At 42.9% G+C, this 10,886-nt stretch overlaps 1 protein-coding gene across 1 annotated transcript in view; it reads right to left on the reverse strand.

The window, feature by feature from the left end:
- The window catches only part of LOC117649625, an 11,981-nt gene extending 1,417 nt beyond the window's left edge, over nt 1–10,564 (reverse strand). Inside the window, exons 1-5 of the mRNA XM_034392524.1 lie at nt 10,542–10,564; nt 10,011–10,188; nt 6,735–7,008; nt 3,541–3,990; nt 341–596 (exon numbers count right to left, since the gene is read on the reverse strand). Of these exons, the coding sequence (XP_034248415.1) occupies nt 341–596; nt 3,541–3,990; nt 6,735–6,991 (963 nt within the window). The 5' untranslated portion in view covers nt 6,992–7,008; nt 10,011–10,188; nt 10,542–10,564. The remainder of the gene's footprint in view (nt 1–340; nt 597–3,540; nt 3,991–6,734; nt 7,009–10,010; nt 10,189–10,541) is intronic.
- Between the last annotated feature and the right edge of the window lie 322 nt (nt 10,565–10,886).

A 10,886-nucleotide genomic window follows, 5' to 3' on the forward strand; every position in this document is an offset into this window, starting at 1 on the left:
CGTACTTCCAAAATTCTCAGCTAAGGATTGGATTTTGCTTTGAGAACTCACCACAATCGACACAACGATTGGACAAAGTAAAAAATTATAGCCAAGTTTTGCAATACAGTATTGATACCATGGACCACGGAACTACAGTTCTGGTTGAAAAATAATGCAATAACTGAATTATTGCTCCCAAAGTAGAAATCGCGTCAAACTCGTTTTTTCGCAAAAAAAAATGTGGTAAAAGTATCGCAAAATGAACGTCAGTGTCAAAAACTAATTCGCACGTCACAACGCACATTTTGGGGACAATGAACAGAAAGTTTGCAAGACTTTGCACAGTCGGTCCACCCACCTCCTCGTACGGCAGCCACAGCTCCAGTCTGCGCAGGTGCCGCAAGCCGACCACGCAGCCCACGTTCATGAGGCTAGTGGCCAGGCTGCGGAGCTGGACACACTGCGACACGCTCTCCAGCAGCTGGGGCGGCAGGATATCGTGCCCGCCAAGGCCGTGCCCGTCGGGCATGTCGAGGTGGCGCAGCCTGGCGGCACTGCCACGAACCAAGTCCACCATCAGCTGGGGGGGCGCCTTACCATCTAAGCGCAGGGACCTGTAGGCGGAAAAGAAAAACAGAGCTAGACAACGAAAAGCTGCAGGTTTTATGTTCCTTTTGTTCCTCACTTGGAGACGAGTGAAAGGGATTATTCAGTAAATTATTCCAAGATTCATCATTTTAAACCATAACTTATGTGGGTTTTCTTTCCTTGAAATAAAACGTTGTCAGAACTTTATTTTTGTTTCCAACTGGAAACAATTTTGTGCAGAATTAACTAGGGGTACGCGCCGTTTAGTTTGGGCGCGTAGTAGGCGGGCGATACGTCTGAACTCATTCTGATGGCGAAGAATATGTGCAGAATAAGGCCAATACAGTGTCTTCCGTAACGAAAGGGCCGGAATTTATGTCATTTTCGTGACTATCTTACTGAAAACTGCAGGAAACAATGGGGAACTCAACGTTGAAATTTTGGTCACAAATTGGTAAATTTCGGGTAAAGTAAAGGTCTGGGATGAAATTGGAAGTCATTTTCATGATCAGCACACCAAACACCGCAGGAAACTATGTAAAACTCAACTTAAGAATTTTGGTCCGAAATTGGTAAATATTTGGAAAAGTAAAGGTCTGGGATGAACTCGGAAGTCATTTTCGTGATCAGCACACCAAAAACTGCAGGAAACTATGTAAAACTCGACTTAAAAATTTTGGTCCGAAATTGGTCAATTTTGGAAAAAGTAAAGGTCTGGGATGAAATTGGAAGTCAGTTTCGTGATCAGCACACCAAAAACTGCAGGAAACTATGTAAAACTCGACTTAAAAATTTTGGTCCGAAATTGGTAAATATTTGGAAAAAGTAAAGGTCTGGGGTGAAAATAAAAGTCATTTTTGTGATGAGCACAGCAGATACTGCAAGAAGCAATGACTCACTGAGGAAATTTTGGTCCAAAATCATGTAATTCTAGTTGAAAGTATGGGTCTGCAGTTGTTAACATGAACGCAATTTCTAAAAGTATTTCCTGTTCATGGTGTCGTAACATGAACACTGACACTGTTACTCAGTCGAGTAACATTCAACAGTCAGCATTGAATTGCTTAGTACGATTCACAAATGCTTCAATTACCATTCGATATCTCCTTGTTATTGAACTTGTGAATACGCAATGTTATTTGTAATACCTACACTGATAAAAATTTTGTCGTAACTTAGCGACACATTTATTGCTAACTTTTTTAGCGACAAGATTTGTTGTGGAACGAATAGCTTGTTAAACTGTAGTCGTATTGGCACTAAGGGATAATTTCACAACGACTAACTTGTAATAATGCACCAACAATAACACATCAACGACAAGTATTGGAAGTCCAAAAGAAATTTTGTAATGTCTGCGACAATATTCATAGAGTACTTTTGTCGCTAAATTTATTGTGCATGGTTTTTATTTAACAATAGTAATTTTTCTATGACTTAGAAGAACAAAATAGATGATTATTCATAATATGCTTTAATTGAGCAGATAATTGCAAAAGATGTTGTTTCCACACTAATTGTATGGTAAAGAGTGATAACAAGAATTTTGTTCTTCAACGACAAAATGTCGCTTACTAGACTCAACGACATTTGTTTCGCTTTGGTTCATGATGAAATTCTGTTTTGGAACGACTAAATTTTCACTCATCTGATTGTTTCTGTACAACCATTTTTTAACAGTGTATAAAGCCTTTTATCTACCTTTTATCTTAAACTAGTGGATGAAACTAACTATATTGATTTATCTCAATTAATTAAAATGAGATACATTTACAGGCAGGCTGATTGCAACTACTTTACGGAGAAGACCTTCTGTCAGATCCAATGAATCGTTTCATAGAATCCATTGTCGAGCCCACTTATTGCTAAACGCAAGTTAATCTTATTCATAATGATAGTCATGATGTCATATTTAATTTCTGAAACAGTATAGCATGAAGTATTTACCTAACATTCTGAGTAAATTAAAAACTCAAACCATGACCGAAACAAATTACCTAGCTAACAACTAAAAAGTATAATGTCTGAGAATAAAAATGGAAATACACTCTAAAGCTTACAAAGACCAAATCATTCTTGCAATTATCAAACACACTCCACTGACTAAAACATTTCCCCTGTAGCCGGGGAGGGGAGGGGGCGGGCGGACGGACGAAATGCGCAATAATTGTCACTTTCATTTTCCGTATTTCACTGTGTTGACACTCCGGAGGGGTTCCAATCATTCTAGAATATCGAAAAACTATGACCGAAGTCACTTCTAAGCCCTTCTGCTCTCAATTTTGTTTTATTTACCAATGTTATGCCAGTTCCGTATTTGAGAGCCGCGGCCGCAATTATGAAAAATTGATAAATGCTGCCAACCTAACCACGCTAAGAACCTAATTCAAAAAGATGTTTTAAAAATTTCAAACTGTAGGAATCGTGAATATAAGATAAACTCCCCCTGTGGGAGCTTTAGGAAATATACGGTGCAAAATTTGGGAACTATTAGTGTTGTAGTTGCTGAGAAACGTGAGTGAGTTACAGACAGACAGACGCACGACCAGTCATTTTTTGGAGCGCCCAAACACGGCAAGGGCTCGCTATCGCTCGCCAAATATATTGTCGAAATTGTAACCAACCAGAAACAAATCTGTGACTAGATGGTTTCAAAATTGTCGACAGATTTTTGGCAGAGTACACTCTTAATGTCTTACGGTGACAGGCTGCACGCTGCACCAACATATTATGATGGAGATTTTCTCCATAATACAAACGGAACTCGTCAAAATATCTATAAGGTACAGTGAATATTCTTAAAAGAATATTCGCGCATAAGAGTAAGAATATTCTTAATAGTATGTTATGAAGTCAGCTACACCACCATAATATGGTACATTTTCACCATAATATGGAGAACCTTCACTTTGTAGAACATTTAGAGTGTACAGTGACGCTGTACTTTTTCCCCGTCGTAACTCTGCCAACCTGAGCGCGGGCAGTAGGTCCTCCTTGACTCGGAACTCCCCGGCGTAGGACGGACGGTGCATTAACAGGTCCAGCGATTGCAGGCATCGCAGCTCCACCAGTATTTCCAGCAGGGAGCGAGAGTCGTCGCCGTCTGCCTCGGCCCAGGCGGCCACCTTGTCGCTCTGGTCTTCCTCCAGCGCCCAGTCACACTCCTCTGAAGCCACTGCTTCTGAACGAAATATGTGAACCTCCTCTTTCCTGTCGGAAGGCGTCTCCAGTCTGAGGCTGGTCAGGTGCTCCCTATTGCGCCAGAGCAGGCCGTGGAACACAGCCCAGGCCGGGTTAGCCATGTGGGACACGAGGCTCATGTAGATCTCGCGTATGGCCGCACGGCTGCGACGCACAGCCGACAGGGCCATGCCTTGCGGTACGTTGATGTGCGGCGGCCCGCGGTAGTTCCAAGACCAGCTGGGAGGAAAAAACAAATGAAAAAACCTTCTCAATAATCGCGGTACAGATAAATTGCTGAAAAAGAAGATTTAGCGAATGTGTATACCGTTCGCAAAGTACCGGCATAAGGCACGAAATAGCCTCATAGCGACAGGGGTCTCCCGCTTGGGGTACTCGTTGCACACTTGCACTCACTTCACATATCCACTCAAAGCAATCACGCTCAAACTCGTTAATGAGATTTTCTTTAATAACGTACTGACATTAATGGATACATTTACATATTTATTTAAGAAAATAAAGCATCAATTTTGACATGAAAAATCTGTTAAGCTTCTTCACCAATTCCAAGGAATGCGCACAAACGTAAATGAAAATAAAATGTCAACTGAAGGGTAAGAACGATTCTCCCACTCAGTTCAACGAACAGACACACAACTAATGTCCATTCTCATTCTCTCAAAATCACTGGAAACCCATCAAAATCGGAAACCTCAGACCTCAACAAATAGCCCCCACCCCTCATACCATTCACCCGTCCTCCCTCTACTCTCCCTATCCAACTCTGCCACTCACGGAACGCCCACTCATGCCAATTCACCCGAACTCCTTCTCCTTTCAGTCACACTCAGCAGGACCAGATCAAATCCATGAAATTCGTCACTGTGACACCAAACGTGGAGAACTCCACACTTGAAACGCGGAGGTGTGGAATTTTCAGTCTCCACACGTGGAAGTGCAGAGTTTGCAGACCGTGGTTTGCAGTCTCCACACTTCAGGTGTGAAGTTGTCCATGTTTGCACCTTGCAAAGAGGTAGGGGTTATGTGAGCTACTCTGGACTTGAAGTGCGGAGACTGCAAACTCGGCACTACCACTTGTGGAGACCGACTCCACACGAGGAAGCGTGGAGTAGTCCACGTTTGGATTCATGGTGGTTCCGTTGATAGATTCACATCATTCACTAAAAACAAGTACATTCAAGTTCAGTCTCATCACTGAAAATCTACCGGCGTGACTTCGTGCCGCTGTAGGGGCGTGAATAAAGTGTCACGCCAAAACACGGCATGACAGAAAAGTCACGCCAAAAATCGGCGTGACTCAAATATTCACGCCAATTTTTGGTGTGAATTTCTTGTCATGCCGCTTTTTGGCATGACTTTTCTCATAAAACGCGTTGTCATTCAGGCTAAACAAGGTAGGTTTACGCCAGACCACGTCTTGTCGTAACAGGCTTCGCGATGTCTCGCTGCCTGTTTCTCCAATCCGCGCCTGGCGTACCTACCTTGGCCTGCGGCGCTAGCCTGCCTTCGGCAGGCAATGGCTTCTCCATCGTCGATTTTCCTTACTTGTTCCATGCTGGGACCCCCCTTCATTCTAGATGGAGTTGCTTCACCTGCAGATGACGCGATTTGACCCTTGTAGCTTTTTCACTTGTCCTGGCTGGGGGGCTCCGCCCCCCAGACCCCCCTTTCTTCAAGACAGAGGCGATTTGCCTACAAAAAACTCGATTTTTCGCCGTTTTTTAAGTGTTTTTCGGCTTTAAAAACCAAACCAGTTGAGCTAGGATGGTGAAATTTCGCGTGGGCCGAGCCAAGGACATACCTAATAAGCCTGCAAAATCTCAGCCAGATCGGCCGAGCCGTTCAGGAGGAGTAGTGTACACACACAGACACACAGATAGATAGACAGACAGACAGACAGACAGACAGACAGACAGACAGAAAAAATTTTTCAACCCCACTGGAGTACAAGGACATACCTAATAAGCCTGCAAAATCTCAGCCAGATCGGCCGAGCCGTTCAGGAGGAGTAGTGTACACACACAGACACACAGATAGATAGACAGACAGACAGACAGACAGACAGACAGAAAAAATTTTTCAACCCCACTGGAGTAACAGGCTTCGCTATCGCTCAGCCAATAAGGGCGTGACTCACATGTCACCCCGTTTACCGGCGTGAATTTCGTGTCACGCCAATTTTTGGCGTGACATTTTGTCACGCCATAATTTGGCCATGTGTCCCACCATTACGTTTTCAGTGATATTCAGGGAGTAGGAGACTCCTCGCTTAGTCGCCTTCCCGGAAGAAAACGATTCGATTTTCCCACACTCTCAGCACGTTACTGACTTTTTACTCATTAATTACGTATTCGTTTAAGCAACAATAATACTTAGTATTTTCTAAGTAGGTATGGCCAATTTCCTTTGTAAAATTATGCTCAAAACCAAATTGTTAGTACAGTACTTAAAATTTCCTATGTAGTTCTTTAAAAAAGAAAAGGTATCTATTATGGTTGCACAAATTACTTGCATAAGTAAGTACTGACAATATGATCAACAAGTCAGAAACGTGCTGAGATTGCAGAGGGTTGGTAACTGGGCAGCTGCCACCATTCAACGACTATTCTAAGGCCTTGCTCAGCTGCCAACAACCGCGTAGAAAAGTTTGAAAAGTAGAAATTTCCGTGCGGAAAGGTCAAGAGAAGAGAACACTCTCAGCCGTTTACTGACTATTTCTCATTAGCAGACGTATTTCTGCAAGCAACCATAATACTTAGTATTAAGTTCTTAAATACTTAAAAATGTCTTTGTAATTTACAAAGAAAACTGTAATATCAGTACAGTAATTAGTAATTGCCAAGTAAAACTGACAAAAAATACTAAGTATTATGGTTGCTTACAGAAATGCGTCTGCTAATGAGAAATAGTCAGTAAACGGCTGAAAGTGAAGGAAAGGAAGAAGAAATAGTGAAACTGACCCGAGGTAGCGCAAGACGGGGGCGTGCAGCACGATGCGCGCCTTGTCCATGGCGGCCTTTTCGCTCTCGGCGAGCCCGGCGTCTCGCCAGTGCCAGTCCAGCATGCCGAACTCGACGCGCACGCCGCGCCAGGCCTGCGGGTCACGTGACAGGGCGTGCCAGCGCTTGCACACCAGTGCCACGCCGTCAAGCAGCGTCTCGCCGTCCTGGAGCCACGAGAACACCTCCAGCAGCAGCTCGTTGGGCAGGCTGTCCATGGCCGGCAGTTAACAACCTGAGAACATATTTCCCAAAACAAAACCTTGTGTATTTGTAGAAATTCGTAAAAAGTTTCACACCGAGCACGCGATCTTTTGCGAACGAATTTGTAAGGGGAATCGCACAAGACTGGAATCGAAGTTGCGATACTTTCAACACAAAAACTTGTGATATGAATAATGTGATGCCCACGAATCATTGCTCCTTAAATGCAATGACTTTTGTATCACAAAACACAGTCAAACACAGTCAAAACACCATCCACTGTGGCTAAAAGCTACGTAAAGTTGTGTCAATTTTTGACAGGATTCTACTTAGCCCTCTTGTCAATATTCTCCGTAGGCTCTTACAGTCTTCTCCGTAGGACCTGGAAGACTGTGATAGGCCTACGGAGAACAATGTAAGGGAAGGTGGGGTACCATGTGACACGGCCACCATGTGACTTTGGCTTTTTCTCCCAAACGGCTTGCTATCCAACAGCGGTAAGAAGATTCAAAAGAAGGTATCATGAAGGAGAATCGACGTGCAAATAGGTCGTGACTCTCCTTCGAAAAGGACGGGAATGGTAGCGATCAGAATTGGAAACAGTCTTAAAATAGCTAATTGGAAACTTTTTCTATTTCCCGCCGCGTCCGCTTTTTACCTTTAAAATACATTTTAAGAACATATGCTCTGCAAGATGTTCTTCTTTGATGTTTTAAGCGCAAAATAAGCTTTGGCTCGATTCTCTACGGCATAAACTTTGAGCGTTATTGCTGTTTCCCCTAAAACTGTTGATCTGGGCACCATGTGACACCGCTGTCATTCGCTATGGGATTCCACGATTCACTCAGTTGAATGTGTTCAGTCTATGACATTTGTACACTAGTAACTAAAACCTTTATAGCTCGGGAACCAAAGATGATAAATTGATAAACTCAACGGAAATAAAAAGCTGGAAGACTTCTTCGTTCATTCTCTGCGTGTAGGTACGCTGAATAGGATTTAAACCCAGACAAAAGGCCACAGTCACATGGTACACTAAGGCTGTCACATAGTGTACTACGTGGGGTACGAAGTGACATTTTGACTTGGCCCATTAACTCGCGATAACTCAGCAACCAAAACAGATAAATTAGAAATCTCAACAGAAATTATAAGGTGAAGAATCATTTCGTTCACATGTCTACTTATGGATGTAATGTGATTGGTATTATTGGGTTGACGGGCATTTAACAAAAACCGTCACATGGTACCCCACCTTCCCTTAAGGTCCTACGGAGAATACTGTATGGTCCTACGGAAAATACTGCAAGAGCCTACGGAGAATATTGATAAGGGGGCTACGGAGAATTACCACAAGCTGTTTACAGAATTTTCTGTGCCACAGTGTCGCCTAATTGCAATAAAAATCGAAAAAAAAGCGTTGATAATAAAATCTGCAAGACAAATAAATTTTAGCGATCATCATTGCAAAGTTTTGCGGCACAGCAGCGCATCACACTCTCAAAAGCCTACGAAGCATTTGCTACATAGCTAGGCAGAAAATGAAGGCATTGTAGAATTGCTTCGTATCATGAAGAAATGCTTCGTTTAACGAAGGATTTTGCTTCATAATACGAAGCATTTCTTCGTAGATTTTACAATGCCCTCATTTTCTTCGTATTACGAAGCGATTCTTCGCTGAGTTTTTACTGTGCACAAATTTAAGCAATTATCATCACAGTAAAGTGCGTTGAAATTTGTATTGCGCTGGGTGCGGTCTGTATCGCTACTGAGATACCAGTGACATCAGTGCGATATTAGTGCAGATTTTTATGGACACAAATGCGAAACATAGAGTGAGGTCAAGTGCAAAAGTTGTACAAACGAATTCAGTGCGTAGAAATGAACTGATCCAAACGCACTTTGGATACGAAGAATGGAGGGAAGACCCTTGAATATTCTGACGGAAGTCCCTATCACTTACTACAAACAGAGCGAATTTCATTCAGGCAGGCCAAATTCCGTTTCTTGAATAAATGAATTGTTGAAGTTCGAAGGAAACAGTGAGATTCATGAATGATTACCACGACTTTCATGAAAGATAAGTCAAGAAAGGGCAGAGCGAATGAGAATCGAACTCATCCACGTGACGACTTTCACAGTTAAAATGGGTTCAGATGAGTAATACTTATCAGCACGAAAGCAAGAAGACAGTAGAAAGGCCGTACAATGAAGGCTATTATGCTGGAATTCAAAGCGAGCGCTGTAGCTTATAAGCTATTGAGGCGATTTCAACTTACTGTTCAATGTGGACAAACTATCACAAACAAAGCAAATTGACTTTCATATTGCGTTAGAGACCAGTCTTATGTTGATAATTTACTGCAAGGCCCCAGGGACCTAAACGGCAGAGACATCCCCGGGCAATTCCCTACACTGTAAAAAATTCCATACTTTTGTACGGAAATGGTACAGAAAAATAAAGAACGGAGAAAAGTACGGAACGTTCCGCACTTGCTCCATATGAACCCATGTAAGTGGGTACGGAAAAAAAGTACGGACGTTCCAGGCAAATTATTGACCAGACATGTTCCGTACTTTTTTCTCGCAGTGTAACGCCTTATCGCAGCGTTCACACACCTGTGGCCTTAAATGTAGAAGAATTTAGAGCCGAATGCGTCACGCAGTTTCTGAACGTTCTTGGGGGACGTCGTTAAATTACGTTACGACTTAAGGGATGTGTGGGATACACCAATCCTGCGTAACCCCGCGGTTCATCGAAGAAGGGGGGGATACCGCGACGATACGCTTAATACACTAAGTAAGAGAGCACAATTTTGAAGTGCAACTAGAAAATAGGGGTGAAAATGTTGATGACCGGAGAAATTTGCCTTGACGTTACGCCGTGAGAGGATCTATTTTAGCGTAAGGTCGCATTAACTTGGGATGGGGGGGGGTCTGAAGTTGTGTAAAAAAAAAAGTGCGTATTAAGTGTTACGCACCAATGACGGAGCGTAGAGGCGCACTGACCCGAGGACCTTCTGTGGAACTTACCGATTTGATTGAACAGGACGAGAGCTGTCCGTAGACGTATCTGGCGGCCAAGGTGGTGGAGCAGTGGTGACGACACGGAGTGCGATCTCAGTTGAGGAGAGAAGGACTGGAAGAAATCGGCCACTCGGGTCGGAACCGTCAGATAGGAGCTGGTACGATAGACGAAGCCAGACCGGGACTGTGCAGAAAGAGCACACTACTCTGCAAACTGAAGTGTGTACATAGTACACTCTTCTTAGAGCATACCTACTAGTACACTCTTATTTAAAGCATACTTGCTAGGCACACGCTAAAAAAGAGTGTGCCTGGCAAGTACACGCGAAATAAGTGTGTACCTTCCATGTACACGCTAAAATACACTCGATAAGTCCTATCTAAAAGCATGGGCCAGTTTAAGTGTACTTGCCAGGTACACTCTTATTTAGCGTGTACATGCAATGTACACTCTATTTTAGTGTGTGCCTAGCAAGTATGCTGTAAATAAGTGTGTACTTGGAGGCATGCTCTAATAAGAGTGTACTATGTACACACTTCAGTTTGCAGAGTAAACATCACTGTTATTCCACTTGCGAGACAGACCTCTCTGCGCAATTCAAATTTCATTGCACTTTTCTGTGATGATCATTGCAAAACAGATGTGATGAGCTGCTGTATCGCAGAATTTTGCAATGATGATTGCTCAAAATTGTATTGAATGTAAATTTAGTGTTGTCATCGCAGGTTTTTTTTTTTTGCAATAGTTCTGATCTTTAAGGGGGGACCCTGGTGAAACTTTCAAGTAGGCTTCAAAATAATCCCAGAAAGTTGAAACTTTGCTTAATTATTAGGTTCATTATGGTGAGTTCCCAAAACAAAATTCAATCCAAAATGTTGAAC

The sequence above is a fragment of the Thrips palmi genome, unplaced genomic scaffold, assembly GCF_012932325.1.
Source record: "Thrips palmi isolate BJ-2018 unplaced genomic scaffold, TpBJ-2018v1 HiC_scaffold_4, whole genome shotgun sequence".
In the NCBI taxonomy this organism is placed as follows: domain Eukaryota; kingdom Metazoa; phylum Arthropoda; class Insecta; order Thysanoptera; family Thripidae; genus Thrips; species Thrips palmi.